At 44.4% G+C, this 23402-nt stretch overlaps 1 protein-coding gene across 4 annotated transcripts in view; it reads right to left on the bottom strand.

The window, feature by feature from the left end:
* Nucleotides 1-23402, bottom strand: part of LOC112256195 (disks large homolog 3) — a 128489-nt gene that overhangs the window by 84108 nt on the left and 20979 nt on the right. For 2 of the 4 annotated variants that reach the window (XM_042325718.1, XM_042325716.1), the window contains exon 1: nt 5703-6577. The exons of the other annotated variants lie outside the window; for them this stretch is intronic. In XM_042325718.1, the coding sequence (XP_042181652.1) occupies nt 5703-6083 (381 nt within the window). In that variant the 5' untranslated portion in view covers nt 6084-6577. Of the gene's footprint in view, nt 1-5702; nt 6578-23402 lie in introns of those variants that run through there. 4 annotated transcript variants of the gene reach the window in all.

The following is a 23402-nucleotide window of genomic DNA, read 5'->3' on the forward strand; positions in this document are numbered from 1 at the left end:
GTGGGAGAGATCGTAAGAGACAAAGAGGGGAGACATATTGATGGATAAATACAGTATTGGACAGGCAGTGTCCACAGGCAATAAGTCCTTGTAAAATGACAATTGATACTGCAAGTGAGCATCAGTGTGCAGCCAGCCGCTGACAGGCAAGTCAGACAACATAGCAATTACTTACAGGGTAGAAAGTCTCGTGGCTGTTAACCAGACTAGCAGATTGTCAGAGCTAATACGATTATGGCGTAACTGTGTTACACTGGACCACATCAGCTAGCTGGACGTCTCCTCTCCCATCCCCTCCTCTCCTCTTCCCCATCTCACAGGGCAGGGCCACTGCTGGCCATCTTGGCATGGAGGTTATACAATACCAATTTGTTTACCCAAATCCAGCTTTATGTGCACAAAGAGAAACCAACAGACCTACTGTTCTATGTTGTATCATGTCAAAATGTTCACGGCTGAGATCCCATGAGTCTCGTCTATAACGTAGCACTATGTAGCAATTGCATTTCGTAAAAGCTACGAATAACACAAAAGTGTGTAGGCCTACAGTACATGTATTCCAATAACTATCAAACCAAGCACAGAACATCCCACACTGTCTGATATCAAGCAGACTTTGAACATCCAGTTCTGTAACCCCTGAGTATCCATCCAGCACTCAGCCCCAGTGATTAGTCAGAAACAGGCACACAGAGCTCTGTTTTGAAACAAGCGTGTAGACCTCCATCCATCCCTGCTTCTTCCTTGTTCATACCCCCCTTTTGTACAGACACGCACAACATTTCCAATGACATCATTCTCCGGATGCCAAGCTGTCTGGCCTTTTAGAGTCACCAGAGATAACGGTCAGGGAGGATGGGGGGTGGGCCCTCTGGGATCTACCCCAACCCCATCTCTGTCTGGGGCGGCCTGTGATCAACACTCTCTGTCTGCCACCCCTGTCTCTGTCAAAAGGAGAGGCAGCATCTCACCAATCCACTCCACTCACTGACAGACAGGCTTCACCACCAGGAACCTAGCTGCTCCTGATTCTTACAGCTCTCAGTAACCTTCCAGATGTACTGTTAGAAAGCTATGCATTATTACTGACTTTACATGTCCCAGGGGTGACATCTCAGGCCAGACAAATAGCGAAAACCAACTAACCAACCCCCTCTTCTCCTCTGCTATCCTCTTCCCTCCCATCATCTCCCTTCCATCCTACCCCATCCTCTTCTTTCTCTCATCCCCTCCCCTCTTCTCCTCTCCTCTGCTCTCTTCTCGTCTGCTCTCCTCTCCTCTTCCCTCCCATCATCTCCCTTCCATCCCATACCATGTTCTTTCTCTCCTCTCCTTTCCTATCATCCCCTCTCTCCTCTCCTCTCCTCTCCTCTCCTTTCCTCTCCTCCATGGAGAGGAAAGAGAGAGTCTGAGAGAGGGGATGAGAGAGGAATAATAGCTGGCGTGTAACGTTACATGCTATATATGCAAATGACCCCTCCACCTTGACAAAGACACTTAAAAGACAACCATGAAGGAATCATCTGTAACAATGGCCAGGGTGTACGGATCTCAGCATATATGTAATGAAAGGCCATTCAGCTGGTCCTTATTGCGTGTTCCTGTAATAAGGATGCTACAATGCTCCAGTCCCAGTCTAGTGTAGCCGTAGCCTATCGAGCCAACATCACCTCCTCCTTGCTCCCCATTTTGAGATCAGCTCAGAGATAAATCTCTCTTGAGCTGATGAGAATATTGCTGCGTTCAGATGGAGGCTGTCTAAGTCACGGTAGGGGCCTGAGCTTAAGACATTTGGGTAAAAAAAAAAAACTTTGGAAATCCTCTCCTGTAATAGCCCCTGGGCTGGGCCCCCTGTTATAGGCCTGGCAAATGAAATCAAAAATGGACCAAATCTTCACATGGATGTACAAACACAACAACACACAAAATCAAATTGCTTTATCTACACATACTGCATTAAATGTGGTATCATACAAACACACAGATATGTGGATTTAATAAGTATCAAAGAAAGACAATCAAAACCACAAACATTGGTCCATCTGTTAATTACTGTTCCTTTCCTATTCAACTAGACGCAGCTGGTGGTTGGATCGTCTAAAATGGAGATATTGAAGAGCGATCCAAACACAGAACTATCGAGGCAAAGGGACATTTCTGATCCGACCCTAAAGGCTCTCGACAGGAGACCACCTATGGGAGTGTTAATGAGGTAAGCCCACCCAATACCCATGCATTACAATGATCCTGTACATCCACAGAGCACCAATCATCAGGTAAACAATAGACCCACAACGGAGCATGGGGGATTTGGAGAGCAGTTTGGAAAATATTTAATATCTTGCTCGTAATAAATAAAGTAAAATCCAATTAACATTTAAAGCTAATCATAGCCACAGAGCTGGAGAGCACACACAGACAGATTGGAGCCTGAGGGGGGACAGAGCGTTCTGAGTGAAGCCCCCCCCATTGGCCAGTCTCCTCATCTCTCAGATGGAAATTCAACTTATCTTGTTTAAAGGAAATGCTCCTTTTAATCCCAACTGGCTTCATGAAAATCCATCCATAATTAACCTAACCAACCCCCCGACAATAGACCATTATCTTGCTTTATAGGAGATATGGTGGGGAGGGAATGGAACACAGACGTGCGGTTAAATGGAAGGTAATATACTGTACTTTGTTTAGTTTGGAACAAGATCTTGGGCATTTTTGGGAACACTTGTGTCTATCGAAATCCTTTGGAACAAATATATGATATGAAAATAGGTTACCCGACTGTAATCATGTATTACTTTTGAGAGATTATGTCAGATGACTACTAATAACTATTTCAGTCTCCCAAAAATCTTCAGAAATGCATGTATCAGAAAGATCAGTGGTTGAGTGGCTGTGTCTAATATGAGCATTACACATGTCCATGACCTGGTCTCTGGCCTCTTGTGAGTTCTGCAAAGGTGGTGTGGGAGGGGGACGGAAAAGAACAGAGACTACAGGGTCCATCCAAGGCTATGCTCTGCGTTGTGGGCGGCCACAACAAGCAGGGAGGACGGTGCTACTGTATGTTGATGCTGTACTAGAGACAAAGAGGCCTCTCTCTCTCTCTCTCTCTCTCTCTCTCTCTCTCTCTCTCACACACACACATAACTCCACCCATTTCCATGTCGGCCACCTTTATTGGCATATTTCTCTCTTTTCTTTATGACATTCGTTCTCTACCTCTACTATCACCACTTATTCTGTCTCTGTGTTTCCAGTTCTGTTGTGCCGGTTACATGGCAGATTATCACTGTTTGGATTCGTTTGCTGTAGTTGACACACGTTCAAACGTTTCTATGTACACCCAGACTACCTCCTAACAAAGATGTGTGATAATGTGTAACTGCCTGGGCTACAGTATGTGCAGTATGAACCATCCCAAAGATCCTCTGACAGGATGACAGGATGGCAGGACCAATCATTTTTACCTCCACTGATTTCATCTATCAGAGGCTGTGGCTAATGCATGCTGTAAAGGCTGTGGCTAATGCATGCTGTAAAGGCTGTGGCTAATGCATGCTGTAAAGGCTGTGGCTAATGCATGATGCATGCTGTAAATAACCCACCCTCCTTTGCATGAATTAACAAGCCGCCACATAAATGAACGAGCGACCGAAAAACACCTCACATGAGATATTGGCTCCAATTAATTTGAAATCGGGACATTCAATATACGCTGGGAACGAGCAGTTGGCAGAAGGACATTTGTACTGATGATGGTAAATAAATAGTAGCCACGAAAAATGCTTACGTGATCAAAACTGCTGCGAGATTTGAAACGTGTGAGAAGTGAAGTCTGTCTGATTGGATGAGGACCGGTTAGAATACTGTAGATGATCATCACGGTACTATTATGTCAAGGGTGCAGCAAATCCTGGACTATTTCACTCTTTCTCCTACAGTTCAAACCTCTCCCTCCACGGTTGTTGTAGAGCAGGGATGGGCATCTTTCACCCCTAAAAAATGTATCAGAGGAGAGGGGACTCAGTTGGGATCTCAATTTACTGTTGCGAGATAGAATAGTAGAATACACCAAGTGCAATTTCAGTTACGGGTCAGCAGTTTTTCTCTCGTTATGTCAGTCGCTGACAGTCACTTAATTAGCCCATGTCAGCTAGATTTTTAAAGATTGGTGAATTAGTCTAGCGGACAGCTATCTAAACTTGTAGTAATGTCGAATTTGAGCCCGGTGGCCCCCCCTTTGATTTTGTTAATCAGTCTCATTCAGATATCATAGTAAAAACTGCAAACATGTCTCTCCACCCTATGGCAAAATGTGTAGAATTGCAAGAAATTAGCTGTGAAACTGCTCATTTTTCTCCCCACCCCATGACCAAATGAGTAGAATTGCAGGAATAAAAAAATGTGCATGAAAGTAGTTATAAAATTGCTAAATATTATCTCTGCTCCATGACAAAATGTGTAACATTGCAGCAAACTAGCTTAAAAAAAATACGAATTGTGGCCCCTCATCATCGGATTCAGATGTTTTTTGTGACCCACATCCCTGCTGTAGAGGAAGGCTAGCTAGTGATATCAGTCAGGTTGCTGTTCATCTGTGCTCTGTGTTCAGTAGAATTTCTCCAACATTGCCAGTGAGATTTCAGCCTCCATTTTACCCCCATGATGTTTCTCACTCTCTCACTCTCCTGCCATTCGATGCTCTTTGCTCAAATACACAAACAAACACACACTGACTTCCTAGCTTTAGTCAAAAGCGATATGTCTAGACTGAGATGACAGAGGCCCCGGGAAAATGAAGTAAATGTTAAATGGAGAATATGAAACGTGCCGGTTTAGATGGTCCTAGTTAAGTATCACATTCACCCAGTAGGATGGATGCTTCTTCCCTTTCGTCAGTCTGCTTTTATCCAACCCTCCACCTCAGGACAAATGAACATTTTGTAAGGAATAACTAGCCGCATACAGACATAAGACATCTTAATGGAGCTCTTCCTTCTCTCTTCTCTCCCTCATCTCCATCTCCTCTCCCCCTTCCTACTGAAAATCTGCCTGATGAGAGATAACCCTTTCATTAGTTAATCTGTGAGAAACATGCATCACATATGGGGTGTTCGTGTCAGGCAAAATGTTTTTTTTTTTTGGAACGGGCCGATAGAGACAAATGTCTGTCTACATTTCAGTGTAATAAGCTGGCTTCAGCATCATTTAGCTTTCAACGCATATCTCTCTATCGCCTCCACACTGTGGCTGTAGTAATGTTAACGTAGGCCTTAGATGAAATAAAACAAATAAGCAATTTCAATCCCATCTGACCTTTATGTAAGGCATTACATTCTTATGATGAAGTGAATGGAGAATAGTCGGCCTGTTCTGTATAGTTGAACAATGTATAGCAAACAGCCCACTACTCCCTAAATGAATGAATGAGAATGACCAGATGAACAGAAAATCTGTATTAGAGCAGAAGGCTGGGATGAAGGAGTGAATATGAGGCATCAGCGCCGGCTACCACACCACAGCACAACAGGCTCCACCAAGACAGATGAGCACCTCTAAAGATGTACACACTCGTGTCTGTTCCAACCCAGCAACCCTCGTATCAAATCCCATTCACCCACTGGCCATCTGCCTAATCCCTATGCTCCCAGAGGCGTGGGACACAAGGCCATGAGGCCGGCTGAGGATGTTGAGGTAGTTACCTGGTCGTACCACTCCCGGTTGGAACAGGTGCACTCCGGCCACCAACCTGCTTGACCACCAGAATTGTTGCCATTCACCTTGGTGCCGCCCTTGGATTGGCCCTTGGGGTTTGGGCCTCCGGGACCCCCGGCAGACGTCATCTTGCCCTTACTTCTCCCCAGAGTGCCCCCTCCTCCTCCCATGCCTCCTCCTCCTCCTCCTCCCCCTGAGACTGGAGGCTGGGGTAAGGTCTGCCCGCCTCCGGGCCCGTACCCGGCCGGGTATCCATAGGGCTCGGCCTGCCATTCTTGGTACTGAGGGGCGTCCATCCTGCGCAGGGCGGCCATGCGGGTCACCTCGTAACATTCTGGGCACTTGCAGCAGTGGTGGTGTTTGTGCATGCTGGCTGGGCTGGAGCTGGGCTGGCGCTGGGCTGGCGCTGAGCGGCGTGGTGTGGCACTTTCTCTCTGCTGCCTCCTCAGATCACACGCAGCACGCTGCGATCGGCTCGCAGAGCACTAATACCGACGAAAATAACACTAATCACAGCAATTCGACAGATTTTCCCCTTTTCTCCAAATCCTGTTACTCTCCTCTCTTCATTCCCCTCAGATGACAAAAAAAAAGAGGAGGTGGAAGTAGCAACAGGAAAACAAAAAATGAGTACGTAGCCTTCCTTCCTCTTGACGTAGAAGATAAAAGAAAAGAATATTGAAAATATTGTATACGATCACACAATCAGAGACCAGCCCCGATGGTACATTTTCCTCTCGCCGCTCTTGTTTCACAGTGATATGTATATAAATTCATAGATATATTAATTTGTTTATATATATTTACACACACACACACACACAAATACATATAAAAATATTAGTATAAACAGACAAGCACAAATACACAGATATATACAGAGAAATATGTATATAAATATCTATATGCGTGTGTACAAATATATATATATAAACAATATGTACAGGTATAAATGATATCCTCAGATGAAATCTTCCTCGGTATTTCTCTTCCCTTTTTCCAAACCCGTTTTCTTTCTCCCGTTTTTCCTCCTGCGTTGAGAAGCAGCGTTTCTATGTCTTTCTCTCTCTCTTTTCTCAGCCTGCAGAGAGGAGCTGAGCACTGGACTGGCTCTCAATCAGCTTGCCCTAGATGTGGATTATACAGAGGGAGGCGAGCAAGCGAGATGGAGAGAAAGAGAGCGAGAGGGAGAGAGAAAAGAGCGAGAGGCGGAGAGGGGGAGACTGAGCATCCCTCCAGCACCTCAGCCCTGACAGCCACAGCCAATCAACTGGCAGCACTGCCATCATCAGCAGCAGCAGCAACAGGACTGAGCGCTTCACTGGCTGCTCTTAAAGGGGCCACGCCACCTACAGTATCAGTCTAAAGTTTGGACACACCTACTCATTCAATGTTTTTTCTTTACCTTTACTATTTTCTACATTGTAGAACAATAGTGAAGACATCAAAACTATGACATAACACATATGGAATCATGTAGTAACCAAAAAAGTGTTAAAGTTGTGACAGTTGTGTTGTGACAAGGTAGATGTGGTATACAGAAGATAGCCCTATTCAGTAAAAGACCAAGTCCATATTATGGCAAGAACAGCTAAAATAAGCAAAGAGAAACGGCAATCTCTCATTACTTTAAGACATGAAGGTCAGTCAATCTGTAAAATTTCAAGAACTTTTAAAGTTTCTTCAAGTGCAGTCTCAAAAACCATCAAACACTATGATGAAACTGGCTCTCATGAGGACTGCCACAGGAAACGAAGACCCAGAGTTAACTGTGCTGCAGAGGATAAGTTCATTAGAGTTAAAACTGCACCTCAGATTGCAGCCCAAATAAATGCTTCACAGAGTTCAAGGTAACAGACACATCTCAACATCAACTGTTCAGAGGAGACTATGTGAATCAGGGCTTCATGGTCAAATTTCTGCAAAGAAACCCCTACTAAAGGACACCGGTGGAAATCTGTCCTTTGGTCTGATGAGTCCAAATATGACATTTTTGGTTCCAACCACCATGTCTTTGTGAGACGCAGAGTAGGTGAACACTCAGCGCTTAGTGGGACTATAATTTATTTTTCAACAGGACAATGACCCAACACACCTCCAGGCTGTGTATGGGCTATTTGACCAAGAAGGAGAGTGATGGAGTGCTGCATCAGATGACCTGGCCTCCACAATCATCTGACTTCAACCCAATAGAGATGGTTTGGGATGAGTTGGACCACAGAGTGAAGGAAAAGCAACCAACAAGTGCTCAGAATATGTGGGAACTCCTTCAAGACTGTTGGAAAAGCATTCCAGGTGAAGCTGGTTGAGAGAATGCCAAGAGTGTGCAACACTGTCATCAAAACAAAGGGTGGCTACTTTGAAGAACCTGTTTTACAATTATCTGGTTACTACATGATTCCATATGTGTTATTTCATATTTTTGATGTCTTCACTATTATTCTATAATGTATAAAATAATTAAAATAAAGAAAAACTCTTGAATGAGTTGGTGTCCAAAATGTTGACTAGTAAACCACACCGTTCACTGCATAGGGAGGAAAGACACTCCCTCACACACGAAAGGGCTATTACCTAGTCACATGTGTCTCCTTCATATGTGTGAACTGTGTTTTGGGGGTAAAAGATAGGCCAGATCATAACCTCTGCTATTCGAAATCCATGTATTCCCTGGTTCCAATGCAGCCAAAAACCAACAGACAGCCTCCAATTTACAGCCCTGTTCCTGGGACCGGTCCCTGGGCTTCTACGGTCATCTCTGGTTCAATGATAGGAGCTTTGTTGTCTTGGGCCATTGATTGACACCCTCAGGGCTAATGTCATGCTGTGGCGCTGAACATCTAGACGCGATGTAACAATGAAACAGGTGTTGTTGCGCCTCACATTCACATGACAATCCTGTTACAATCCTGTTGGTATATTATCAAAAAAATACTAGGGGTTATGATACAAAAATATTTTACCATTATAGGGCTTTGCCTTGTAATAAAGGGTGCCTCTGAATCCCTATTATAGATCCCTCCCTCTTCTACCTAAACCAATGTATTCCATTTTCAGCAAGCCTGGAACAATATTGAATCACGTATTACTAAACACCCCGAGATCAAACATAGTATGATGACCAGAGCCCTATACTGACAGGGAGAGACTAATATATCTATTAGAAAACAATGCTGTTCCGTACATCTAAGACTCCATGGTACACTAAAGAACCATGGGGGAAATATCTCACATGTTCACAATGATGACATCAACACATGTGTACGCAACCAACAAGATTACACGCTTGGGCTTTCGAGTGGGTGGAGGAAGAGAGAGAGGGAGAGAGGGACTGAGAATGTGGAAGAGAGACGGCGAGGAAGAGAGAGTATGGATGGACATGTATTTATGTGTGTGGTTACGTTTTTTAGTCAGTGATGACTGCCCGTGTACTACTTATGCAAGCTTATAAGTGTAAGTGTTTATAAGAGCTCCATCCATCTGCGTGTGTGTGTGTGTGTGTGTGTGTGTGTGTGTGTGTGTGTGTGTGTGTGTGTGTGTGTGTGTGTGTGTGTGTGTGTGTGTGTGTGTTGTTACAGTATCTGCATTAAAGACCTGTATATGTACATTATTCATTCAATGTGGTGGTGAGATAGACCTGGGTGTGTGGGGAAGATAGTATATTTACAGTGTCTGAGTTGTGAGAAAGAGAGAAACTATCTATGAAGAGAGTACCTTAGAGCACTGGTTCCCAAACTGGGCTACTAGGACCCCTGGAGGCACTTGGCCTATCCACAGGGGGTACTGGAGGTACTTGGCCTATCCATAGGGGGTACTGGGGTATCCTGGAGGTACTTGGCCTATCCACAGGGGGTACTGGGGGTACCCTGGAGGTACTTGGCCTATCCACAGGGGGTACTGGGGTATCCTGGAGGTACTTGGCCTATCCACAGGGTGTACTGGGGGTATCCTGGAGGTACTTGGCCTATCCACAGGGGGTACTGGGGTATCCTGGAGGTACTTGGCCTATGCACAGGGGGTACTGGGGGTACCCTGGAGGTAGTTGGCCTATCCACAGGGGGTACTTGAGAAGACTCATGAGACCATAAGCCTACTGGTAAAGGGGGTACTTTGGAGGGGGTACTTTGTGGGATTTACGGATAGAGCAAAATGTGATTCGGGGTACAATAACCAAAAAAGGTTGGGAATCACTGTCTTAGTGTGCACATGAAGGATATATGTATGTGTATATGCACCTTGGTGTGTGTCTGGGGACATATCTTAAGAGTAGACGAGTGTATGCGTGTGTGTGAGTGTGTGTGTGTCTAAGTGAGTGCTTACAGCCAGTACACAGCTACTGCAGCCCTGCCCGGAGGCACAAACAGCAGGCTCAGCCACACTTAATTACATGCAACAGTAACTCACTTCATTATCGTGATATTCTATTCCTATAACTTCTGGAGATTCTGCAAGAGGAGCAGAAAGAAGGGGGAACGTTTACATTTTTAACGGAGTGAGAGGTGCCACTGAGAACGCCCATCTCGGTTACGAAGACGTAGTCACAACTTTTGTCAAAGCCAATCACTGCTTGAAGGTGCTGCTTGAAGGACGTGTTTGAAGGCGCTGCTTGAAGGCGCTGCTTGAAGGAGGTGCTTGAAGGCGCTGCTTGAAGGAGGTGCAAGCATATCCATCACGGCACACATGACCGAGCACATGTTGGAACCATCCTCCCTCTGCCTCTCTTGTCTCTATGTCTCTCTTACCCATCGCCTGCATCATATTTACGGTCCAGCGGTATGCAGTGAGGGTGTTTGCAGTATAAAAGGCACAATATGACAGAGGGAATGAAAATAGATGGATACGGTACAGGCAGGAGAGATGGAGGAGAGCAGCAAAGAAACAGAGATTGCCTGCACTGTATGAACACAGATATGGTGTGTGTGTGTGTGTGTGTGTGTGTGTGTGTGTGTGTGTGTGTGTGTGTGTGTGTGTGTGTGTGTGTGTGTGTGTGTGTGTGTGTGTGTGTGTGCGAGTGCATGTGGGCGTTTGTAGTACCTCTGGGGAAAAGAATCCTATTCCTTTAAAGATTATATAATATGAAATATAAAACATTTTGCTAGTTCTCCTTAGAACCAATCAATGACCGGTACTCTCTGTGTAAGCAGGACAGGGAGATGGAATGAGAGAGAGAGAGAGAGAGAGAGAGAGAGAGAGAAGAGGGAGAGGGAGAGGGAGAGGGAGAGGGAGAGGGAGAGGGAGAGGAGGGAGGGAGGTAGGAAGGGAGGAAGGAAGGAAGGAAGGAAGGAAGGAAGGAAGGAAGGAAGGAAGGAAGGAAGGAAGGAAGGAAGGAAGGAAGGAAGGAAGGAAGGAAGGAAGGAAGGAAGGAAGGAAGGAAGGAAGGAAGGAAGGAAGGAAGGAAGGAAGGAAGGAAGAGGGGAACAGGGATATATTCGGTAGCAAGGATGTGCCTTTAAGATTATTATTACTGACTGACATGGATGCATTGTATATACAGTCATTCTGATCAAATGCTTTACTGGCCCTTGAAGCTTGGGAATAGTGCGTATAGCAGTATACTATCCTAAGAGTGGGTCCATATCCCAGTGCAGTGCCACTCTGAGGAACAGATGCCTCTGCTCAGAGGGTAATTTCTCAAAGCTAAATGTGTTCACTGTGTTGTTACCACAGCTGCACTGTCAAACCAGTGGTCAGGATTCTCCTTAGTTTACAAGAGTCAAATAGGATGTCTACAAACCACTTACACAGAGGAGCGTTTCTACTGAGATGGAACACATCTATAAAGATTGTTTACAGTATGTCATGTTATCATAAACTAGATTTCCGTCCAATTGGCGACAGATTTTAATGTGAATATCCTAAAATCGGCAAAAAAACAACATGCACATTTTCCCAGCAGAGAAGTGTTTCCATCAAATTGACTTGAGACCGTGCGTGATGACGTAGGGCACATAAAAATACATTTTGCGGTGAAAAAAGTTAAACAGGTTTCCATCGCATTTTCAACTCTACTGATACTTTTCTCACAAAAAAATGTTGCGTTATATAGTGTATGTGCCCACTCTGGTATGGGCATGTGCACTCTAGCAACAGTGTGCTGTTGGCCACAGCGTACGTATAGTCTACGCGATCAGATTATTATGGACTAAAGAGAGAGATTATTTTTACTTGTCAAACGGAAGCCAAGCATCGATTATCATTTCACCAGAATAAGACCCTTGATATTTATTGGAAAGGAGCATCAAGCTCATCACCGTGCTCTTTCACCACCCTGTAAAGTTCATCGTAACTTATTTCATCTGTAGTCTAATAAACCACTTGCTTTCCTGACAAGTCGTAGCGGGAGGACCACAAAACGTCAAAACGTCGTCACATTCCAGGTTTACTTTGATTAGATGTTCATTATATCGATATCAATATCAAATCAAATCCAAATGTATTTGTCACATACACATGGTTAGCAGATGTTAATGCGAGTGTAGCGAAATGCTTGTGCTTCTAGTTCCGACAGCGCAGTAACATCTAACAAGTAATCCACCGATCCCCAACAACTACCTAATACACACAAATCTAAAGGGGTGAATGAGAATATCTAAATGGAAGTATATGGATGAGCGATGGCCGAGCAGCATAGGCAAGGTGCAATAGATTATATAAAATACAGTATATGCTTGTGATATGAGTAATGTAAGATATGTCAATACTAGTAAAGTGGCATTATTTTGACTGGCATTGTATAAAGTAACTAGTGATCCATTTATTAAAGTGGCCAGTGATTGGGTCTCAATGTAGGCAGCAGCCTCTCTGAGTTAGTGATTGCAGTTTAGCAGTCTGCTGACCTTGAGATAGAAGCTGTTTTTCAGTCTCTCGGTCCCAGCTTTGATGCACCTTTACTGACCTCACCTTCTGGATGGTAGCTCATCCTTGATGATCTTTTGGGCCTTCCTGTGACATCGGGTGCTGTAGGTGTCATGGAGAGCAGATCGTTTGCCCCCGGTGATGCATTGTGCAGATTGCACCCCCATCTGGAGAGCCTTGGGGTTGAGGCTGGTGCAGTTGCTGTACCAGGCTGTGATACAGCCCGACAGGATGCTCTCGATTGTCCATCTGTAAAAGTTTGTCAGAGTTTGGGTGACAAGCCACATTTCTTCAGTCTCCTGAGGTTGAAGAGGCGCTGTTGACCCTTTTACACCACACTGTCTGTGTGGGTGGACCATTTCAGTTTGTCTGTGATGTGTACACCGAGGACTTTAAAACTTTCCACCTTCTCCACTACTGTCCCTTCGATGTGGATAGGGGGGTGCTCCCTCTGCTGTTACCTGAAGTCCACAATCATCTCCTTTGTTTTGTTGACATTGAGTAAGAGGTTGTCTTCCTGACACCACACTCCGAGTGTCTTCACTTCCTCCCTGTAGGCTGTCTTGTCGTTGTTGGTAATCAAGCCCACTAATGTTGTGTTGTCTGCAAACTTGATGATTGAGTTGGAGGCGTGCATGGCACGTAGTACAGGAGGGGGTTGAGCACACACCCTTGTGGGTCCCCAGTGTTGAGAGTCAGCGATGTGGAGATGTTGTTTCCTGTTTCCTACCTTCACCAACCTGGGGCAGCCCGTCAGAAAGTCCAGGACCCAATTGCACAGGGTGGGGTTGAGACCCAGGGTGTCCAGCTTGATGATGAGCTTGGAGGGTACTATGGCGTTGAATGCTGAGCTGTAGTCAATGAACAGCATTCTTACATTGGTATTGCTTTTGTCCAGATGGGATATGGCAGTGTGCAGTGTGATGGCAATTGCGTCGTCTGTGGACCTGTTGGGGCGGTGTACAAACTGAAGTGGGTCTAGGGTGGCCGGTAAGGTGGAGGTGATATAATCCTTGACTAGTCTCTCAAAGCACTTCATGATGACAGAAGTGAGTGCTACGGGGCAGTAGTCATTTAGTTCAGTTATCTTTGCCTTCTTGGGTACAGGAACAATGGTAGCTATCTTGAAGCATGTGGGGACAACAGACTGGGATATGGAGCGATTGAATATGTCCATAAACACACCAGCCAGCTGGTCTGCGCATGCTCTGAGGACACGGCTAGGGATGCGGTCTGGGCCAGCAGCCTTGCGATGGTTAACACGTTTAAATGTTTTACTCACTTCAGCCACGGAGAAGGAGAGGGGGGGCAGTCCTTGTTAGCGGGCCGCGACGGTGGTACTGTATTATCCTCAAAGCGGGCAAAGAAGGTGTTTAGTTTGTCTGGAAGCGTGACGTCGGTGTCCGTGACGGGGCTGGTTTTCTTTTTGTAGGCCGTGATTTCCTGTAGACCCTGCCACATACGTCTCATGTCTGAGCCGTTGCATTGCGACTCCACCTTGTCCCTGTACTGGCGTTTCGCTTGTTTGATTGCATTGCAGAGGGAATAACTACACTGTTTATATTCAGTCATATTCCCAGACCTCTTTCCATGGTTAAATGCGGTGGATCACGCTTTCAGTTTTTCGTGAATGCCGCCATCCATCAACGGTTTCTGGCTAGGGTAGGTTTAATTAGTCACAGTGGGTACAACATCTCCAATCCACTTCTTTTTAAACTCACTCACCGAGTCAGGTCGATGTTGTTCTCTGAGGCTGACAGGAACATATTCCAGTCTGCGTGATTGATCAAAACAATCTTGAAGCGTAGCTTCCGATTGGTCGGACCAGCTTTGAATGGTTCTCGTCACTGGTACATCCTGTTTGAGTTCCTGTCTATAAGACAGTAGGAGCAAGATGGCATTGTGGTCGGATTTGGGTGGGCGGGGGATGGCTTTGTATGTATCGCGGAAGATAGAGTAGCAGTGGTCGAGTGTATTGCCCATGCGCGTAACGCAATCAATATGCTGGTAGAATTTAGGTAGCCTTGTTCTCAAATTTGCTCTGTTAAAATCCCCAGCCACAATAAATGCAGCCTCAGGATATATGGTTTCCAGTTTGCATAGAGTCCAGTGAAGTTCCTTGATGGCCGTCTTGGTGTCGGCTTGAGGGGGAATGTACACAGCTGTGACTATAACTGACGATAATTATCTTGGTAGGAAAATGGCCGGCATTTGATTGTAAGGAATTGTAGGTCGGGTGAGCAGAAGGACTTGAGTTCCTGTATGTTGTTATTTTTTTATTTCACCTTTATTTAACCAGGTAGGCTAGTTGAGAACAAGTTCTCATTTGCAACTGCGACCTGGCCAAGATAAAGCATAGCAGTGTGAACAGACAACACAGAGTTACACATGGAGTAAACAATTAACAAGTCAATAACACAGTAGAAAAAAGGGGAGTCTATATACATTGTGTGCAAAAGGCATGAGGAGGTAGGCGAATAATTACAATTTTGCAGATTAACACTGGAGTGATAAATGATCAGATGGTCATGTACAGGTAGAGATATTGGTGTGCAAAAGAGCAGAAAAGTAAATAAATAAAAACAGTATGGGGATGAGGTAGGTAAAAATGGGTGGGCTATTTACAGATAGACTATATACAGCTGCAGCGATCGGTTAGCTGCTCAGATAGCAGATGTTTGAAGTTTGTGAGGGAGATAAAAGTCTCCAACTTCAGCGATTTTTGCAATTCGTTCCAGTCACAGGCAGCAGAGAACTGGAACGAAAGGCGGCCAAATGAGGTGTTGGCTTTAGGGATGATCAGTGAGATACACCTGCTGGAGCGCGTGCTGCGGGTGGGTGTTGCCATCGTGACCAGTGAACTGAGATAAGGCGGAGCTTTACCTAGCATGGACTTGTAGATGACCTGGAGCCAGTGGGTCTGGCGACGAATATGTAGCGAGGGCCAGCCGACTAGAGCATACAAGTCGCAGTGGTGGGTGGTATAAGGTGCTTTAGTGACAAAACGGATAGCACTGTGATAAACTGCATCCAGTTTGCTGAGTAGAGTGTTGGAAGCTATTTTGTAGATGACATCGCCGAAGTCGAGGATCGGTAGGATAGTCAGTTTTACTAGGGTAAGTTTGGCGGCGTGAGTGAAGGAGGCTTTGTTGCGGAATAGAAAGCCGACTCTTGATTTGATTTTCGATTGGAGATGTTTGATATGAGTCTGGAAGGAGAGTTTACAGTCTAGCCAGACACCTAGGTACTTATAGATGTCCACATATTCAAGGTCGGAACCATCCAGGGTGGTGATGCTGGTCAGGCGTGTGGGTGCAGGCAGCAAACGGTTGAAAAGCATGCATTTGGTTTTACTATGATTACACCATAAGTTGTTCATCATGAAGCATACACCCACACCCTTCCTCTTCCCAGAGAGGTGTTTATCTCTGTCGGGGCGATGCATGGAGAAGCCCGGTGGCTGAACCAATTCCGACAACATATCCCGAGATTTGCGTATAATAGCATTTCCATCAACATTTCTTGCATAATTATTTTTTCTGACACAAAAAGATCCCACCTTTTGTGGGATCGACATTTGGAAAGTTTACCTGTTTCCATCAGGTCTGTTATGACATTATTTATCCGACATGGACTTTACCCGCAAAAATGTTGGATGGAAACCTGGTTATAGAAATAACCAATATCCAAAATGACAATGAATTTCTCTTTTATCCTTAAAGCAGGGTCAATATCAGGTAATAGAAATGTCTAGAAGCGAATAATGAAGACATACTAATTTACCTCGCACCTGACCAACTGAACAACATGTGCGTGTGTGTATGTTTGTGCACATATACATGTATGTGTGTGTGTGTTTGTGTTTGTTTGGGTAAACACTGTGTCTAATTAAAGGGACTGCTGGGAAGATTTGTATCAACAATATATGGTGATTTATCTTCTGAAATTAAATCAGCAACCCTTGACCCTCCCTTGACAAATGAAAAGGGGAGACCTGTGATTTACGGTGTCACGGAAGGACCTTTCCTTTGGCTTATGGGATGGCTACAGCATATCCCACCTCACAGCCTCACAGCACATCTGCCTGTCAGCGTACTGTTACCTAGCGTTCACATCCCCCATTATATAAACCCACCTGGAAGAACCAACACACTCACACACACACATTATCACCATAGCAACACCCCCACCCCCTGCACACACAGCATGTGTAATGTGTAGAGAGCATTTCGGTCATTTCTATGCACTCTCCGAGAAGCAATGTGACTACTCCCTGGTCACCTGACAGGATGCATGCCCATGTAAGGAGAGAGGACGTTGAGGCAGTCTTAAAGGAGCAGTCACACCATAACCCATCCTGGTCCTCTCCTGTTGACTTAAAGGAGCAGTCACACCATAACCCATCCTGGTCCTCTCCTGTTGACTTAAAGGAGCAGTCACACCATAACCCATCCTGATCCTCTCCTGTAGACTTAAAGGAGCAGTCACACCAAAACCCGTCCTGATCCTCTCCTGTTGACTTAAAGGAGCAGTCACACCAAAACCCATCCTGGTCCTCTCCTGTAGACTTAAAGGAGCAGTCACACCAAAACACATCCTGATCCTCTCCTGTAGACTTAAAGGAGCAGTCACACCAAAACCCATCCTGATCCTCTCCTGTAGACTTAAAGGAGCAGTCACACCATAACCCATCCTGATCCTCTCCAGTTGTCTTAAAGGAGCAGTCACACCAAAACCCATCCTGATCCTCTCCAGTTGTCTTAAAGGAGCAGTCACACCAAAACCCATTTGCGATGGCTCTATGTTCTACTGATCATACTAAACATTTTTGTGGGTGTCGATATGGTTGTCCTTGTTCGATAGAGCCAGTGGACTTCTTTCAGCGATGTTGCTATCGGCGGATTCATTGTTAAATATACAAGCAGACATAATTTTCCAGTCGCTGAAAGACTACAACTTGTGTTGCTCTGGCCCCCGTCCCTCCCTCAAGGCAGGCTTTATTTAAAAGGAGGCAGACACTAACAACAATCCTTTGGGCACAACTGAAATTGGGGATATTCAACCATACATGTTTCAACCGGAATATAGAAAATAGGATTCGAAACAAAAGGTTTAGAAGCTCAGCTACAGCCAATGCCAGCACCAAGAGGGCAGATAACAAATACAATGCCTAGCCAAGTAAGTTATGTTTCCTGCAAAGCACAGAGCTAACTTGAGTGGGTTGAGTCACTGATGTGATCTTCCTGTCTGGGTTGGCGCCCCAACTTGGGTTGTGCCGTGGAGGAGATCTTTGTGCGCTATACTCGGCCTTGTCTCAGGATGGTAAGTTGGTGGTTGAAGATATCCTTCTAGTGGTGTGGGGGCTGTGCTTTGGAAAAGTGGGTGGGGTTATATCCTTCCTGTTTGGCCCTGTCCGGGGGTATCATCGAATGGGGCCACAGTGTCTCCTGACCCCTCCTGTCTCAGCCTCCAGTATTTATGCTGCAGTAGTTTATGTGTCGAGGGGCTAGGGTCAGTTTGTTATATCTGGAGTACTTCTCCTGTCTTATCCGGTGTCCTGTGTGAATTTAAGTATGCTCTCTCTAATTCTCTCTTTCTTTCTCTCTCTCGGAGGACCTGAGCCCTATGACCATGCCTCGGGACTACCTGGCATGATGACTCCTTGCTCTCCCCAGTCCACCTGGCCGTGCTGCTGCTCCAGTTTCAACTGTTCTGCCTGCGGCTATGGAATCCTGACCTGTTCACCAGACGTGCTACCTGTTCCAGACCTATTATTTGACCATGCTGGTCATTTATGAACATTTGAACATCTTGGCCATGTTTTGTTATAATCTCCACAGCCAGAAGAGGACTGGCCACCCCTCATAGCCTGGTTCCTCTCTAGGTTTCTTCCTAGGTTTTGGCCTTTCTAGGGAGTTTTTCCTAGCCAACGTGCTTCAACACCTGCATTGCTTGCTGTTTTGGGTTTTTGGCTGCGTTTCTGTACAGCACTTTGAGATATCAGCTGATGTAGGGCTTTTTAAATACATTTGATTTGATTTATCTACTGAAACCCATATTGTGTATTGCTGGCTAACATACTACAGTGGGGTGAAATTAAATTATTTTTCTGTTTGCTAATATAGCTAGCTAAACAACTACCAGTAGCCATATATAAACCTATTCTCTTTTTAGTCATTGGTATGACTAGCTACTAAACAGCAAGCTACAACTTTACAACCAGCCACCTAATGTCACGCCCTGACCTTAGTTATCTTTGTTTCTTTATTATTTTGGTTAGGTCAGGGTGTGACAAGGGTGGTTGGTTTAGTTTTTGTATTGTCTATGTGTAGTTGCCTGTCAGCACAAGAAGAATGTATGCTTATCACGCTGCGCCTTGGTCTCATCAATATGATGAACGTGACACCTAAAGCTAGGTTTACCAGCAAACATTTGTACATGACTGGAGTTGGCTAGCTATTTAGCCTGGTGCCTGCTAACTTGTTATTTTTTATATATATTTTTTTATTTAAACTTTATTTAACTAGGCAAGTCAGTTAAGAACAAATTCTTATTTACAATGACGGCCTACACCGGCCAAACCCAGACGACGCTGGGCCAATTGTGCACCGCTCTATGGGATTCCCAATCATGGCCAGTTGTGATACAGCCTGGATTCGAACCAGGGTGTCTGTAGTGATGCCTCTAGCACTGAGATGCAGTGCCTTAGACCGCTGCGCCACTTGCCTCGCATTTGTAACTTGTTAGCAAACGTGTCGCATCAGCAACTGTAAGTAATTTACTAGTTGGCTATGTAACAAAATTGACGAGGGTTGACATTGGTTGTGATTATGACCTTGGATGCATTTCAGTCAAAAAAGTATAGGTATGATGCAAGATACGATTCCAAACAGATGTAAATAACAAGTATTGCATAGCCATAGATAGTTTACAAGCAAACAGTGAGGAGAAACAATAATACAACAATTTACTATTGTAAATCTCTAAAACTGAAGCTATACTATAAAATATATTTGCCTAAGCATGACTGATAGACATGGCTGTAGGTAGATACTGTCTGCCTACCTACAGTACCTAGGCTCATTTGTAAGGTCTGGTCACTGTGCAAAGGTTGAAGGTTATTCCCAATGTCTTTTTATTAGGCTATATATTGTTGTATGTTCAACTAGTCTACCCTAATGTTGATGTTGTGCTGGCATGGTTCAACTGTTGTTCAAAGTATAATTGTGTTTGTTTTTGTCTTACATATAATACCGTGTGGTGCCTGGGCTTCTTCCTGAACTGGATTTTTGATACAGAAACAGAATTCCTTTGCCTGCATGTGCCATTGTAGCAGAACTGTTTCCTGTTAACTGTATCCCTCTCGAGGGATTAGATATTATGCTCGATTTAATGCACATGACTCATGAGAAGCTGAATGGCAGTTTGATCAAAACACTCCTCTCACAACTTTACAAGTATTCCCTGAACTTACCATATGTCTCCTTGGAATAGCAATTTCATCATGACCACCTCTATCATCATCTGCTGATCACCAGTTTTATTAGCTACAGACTGTTACACCAGATAATGAGATTTAACCAACATTGTTGCTATCTATTACTGGGAGTTACAGGATAGGTACTGTTTGGTGTAGCACAGAGACGTTTTGACCAACCTTAGTGTCGTGTCTGTGGACTATTCATTAATATAACAACTGTTATATGAAATCAGTTCTCTAGGTGTAATTATTATTACGTGATTTAACTAATCACGTAAACATTAAGTAACTAGGAAGTCAGGGCACCACGGGAAAATTTTGTTTAAAGAGTTACTGTACACTTATTAATGTATTATTGCCTCATCAGTCATATTGATAAGATGAATCAACGATATACAAATTGGCTTAATTATTTCTTTACTAACTAAATAATCACACAGAATTACATAAACACACACACAGGATAGGTTATATATTGGTTACTACATAATGCAATGAAAAGACCCTAGTGGACTAAGCCCGATATGACAGCTTGGTAGACAATGGAAAGGGGTGGGGACAGATAGAGTGGGAAAGACAAAGGACTCGACTATCGTACACACATCTGATAACTAGGCTCATGGAAATGCTAACACTTTGCACTCTCATTCGAAAATAAATGGCATTTTATATATTTACAACTGTAGGTCTTTTTTGTCTCTCTCTGTGATCACCGGTCCCTCTGCTGAAGAATCAGTCGACAGAAAGTCTCTGGTTTGTCCACTAGAGATGAAAGTCTTTCGTAGTTATAGCTTGTTATAATGGATACGTCAGGGATACCAATTGTCAGTCGATAGTGAAATGTTCTCTAGAATGGATCTTTCAGAGTACCATTTGGTCGTTCGATCGGTCGCGTTTACCAGACTAATGTACTCAAACAGCTGCAGACTGAATGCGTAGTCTTCAGTTTTGTAGAACTTTTCTTCTTAACCATTTGTAACATATGGACAGCGTCCCTATGTCCTCTGGTCTGTATTTAAATTGCCAACCATTTCAACGTCGCTACAGCTCCATGCTTTCTGGTCTAATGTACATTTTGTCGCGGTTTTTTATATTGGAGTAGAAAACGGAGCGTTTCATCATTTCCACCCAACGTCTGTGTTCACTTGGGTCACTGACTGATCATAAGTTACTATGACAAATAATTCTCATTTAGAAGACTAAAATCACATTGTTATCTTTCCAAAAGTATTCTTATACTTTAATCATTTATTCTATACAACATTCCGATGCAAATCCCATAATTGAGAAGTGTATACAAACAAAGATACAGTAATGTGGTTATACTGTCTTTCATGAAGTCACAAAATGAAACAAATTCGACATGGTCGTTCTTTGATTTCCCACCGATCACCTACCAATTTCTCTAAAATAGGAATATTGTTTCATTCTTCAATTTTGGGATGTAGGAGTCTTGGTGGGAACAGTGTCTTTTGTTTTCCATAGGTTCTCTCCCTCAATACTCCATGGCAGTGAAGAGAGAGTTTCTGCAAGGAATTCACGACCTGTCGTTAAGTCATAAAACTGTGAAGAGAGAGGGGGGGGGGTATGATCCTCCCCCCCAAGGGCACATCATGACATTAGCGATGCCGTCTTTGTCCTCGATTTGGGCAAACAGGAGTCTCATAAAATGTATGTGTCCAGTTGCAGGGGGTCAGTTTGAATTCAGAAAATGCTCCGTTATGAAAATACTTTTTTTGTTCCATAAAGTCGTCCAGCAATACAGTGCATTCGGAAAGTATTCATACCCCTTGACTTTTCCAGTTAGAGCCTTATTCTAAAATGGATTAAATAATACACCCCCCCCTCATCAACCTACACACAATACCCCATAATGACAAAGCGAAAACAGGTTTTTAGACATTTTTGCAAAAGAACACAGTGGCCTCCATCATTCTCAAATGGAAGAAGTTTAGAACCACCAAGACTCTTCCTAGAGCTGGGCGCACGGTCAAACTGAGCAATCGGGGGAAAAGGGCCTTGGTCAGAGTTCCTCTGTGGAGATGGGAGAACCTTCCAGAGGGACAACCATCTCTGTAGCACTCGACCAATCAGGCATTTATTGTAGAGTGGCCAGACAGAAGCCACTCCTCAGTAAAGGGACATGACAGCCCCTTTGGAGTTTGCCAAAAGGTACCTAAAGATTCACAGACCATGAGAAACAAGATTCTCTTTGGTCTGATGAAAGCAAGGTTGAATTCTTTGGCCTGAAAGCCAAGAGTCACGTCTGGAGGAAACCTGCCACCATCCCTATGGTGAAGCACGGTGGTGGCAGCATCATGCTGTGGGGATGTTTTTCAGCTCCAGGGACTGGGAGACTAGTCAGGTTCGAGGCAGAGATTAACGGAGCAAAGTACAGAGAGATCCTTGATGAAAACCTGCTCCAGAGCGCTCAGGACCTCAGACTGGGGCGAAGGTTCACCTTCCAACAGGACAACGACCCTAAGCACACAGCCAAGACAACGCAGGAGTGGCTTCAAGACAAGTCTCTGAATGTACTTGAGTGGCCCAGCCAGAGCCCGGACTTGAACCCAATCTAACATCTCCGGAGAGAGCTGAAAATAGCTGTGCAGCGACGCTCCCCATCCAACCTGACAGAGCTTTAGAGCATCTGCAGAGAAAAATGGGAGAAACTCCCCAAATACAGGTGTGCCACACTTGTAGCGTCATACCCAAGAAGACTTGGGGCTGTAATAGCTGACAAAGGTACTCCAACAAAGTACTGAGTAAAGGGTCTGAATTTACTTATGTAAATGTGATATTTCAGGGCGATTTTTCTTTGCCATTATGAGGTATTGTGTGTAGATTGATGAGGGGAAAAACTATTTAATCCATTTAAGAATTATGCTGTAACATAACAAAATGGTAAAAAGTCAAGGGGTCTGAATACTTTCCGAATGCACTGTACGTGCGCCGTCATCGTGTCCATTTCAAGTCTTCTCACACATTGATCGAGACAGGTCTATGTCATCATGATATGAGGTACTTTGGGGTGGACATACACCTATCTCGATCAATGAAAGAAGACTTGGCATAGACAAGATGTCTGCAAACGTCTTTGGTGAATCACATTATCTGGTGTAGGAATCTATAACTACAGTTCTCTGCACTTCTGTGTCTCTGCACCTGACACACATTTGGACGCACTGAACTGTACTACTGTACTTCATAAAACAAATGTGTATGTTACTTTTACCATATACCATTGTTGTGAAATACCCAGTTCTCTTGATGTAGCATTAAATAGTGTACACTCCTGTATTGTAGATATCCAAAGAATGTTTGTTTATTTGTCAATCTGAATGTCTAGCAT

Source organism: Oncorhynchus tshawytscha, linkage group LG08 (assembly GCF_018296145.1).
Source record: "Oncorhynchus tshawytscha isolate Ot180627B linkage group LG08, Otsh_v2.0, whole genome shotgun sequence".
Classification (NCBI taxonomy): Eukaryota; Metazoa; Chordata; class Actinopteri; order Salmoniformes; family Salmonidae; genus Oncorhynchus; species Oncorhynchus tshawytscha.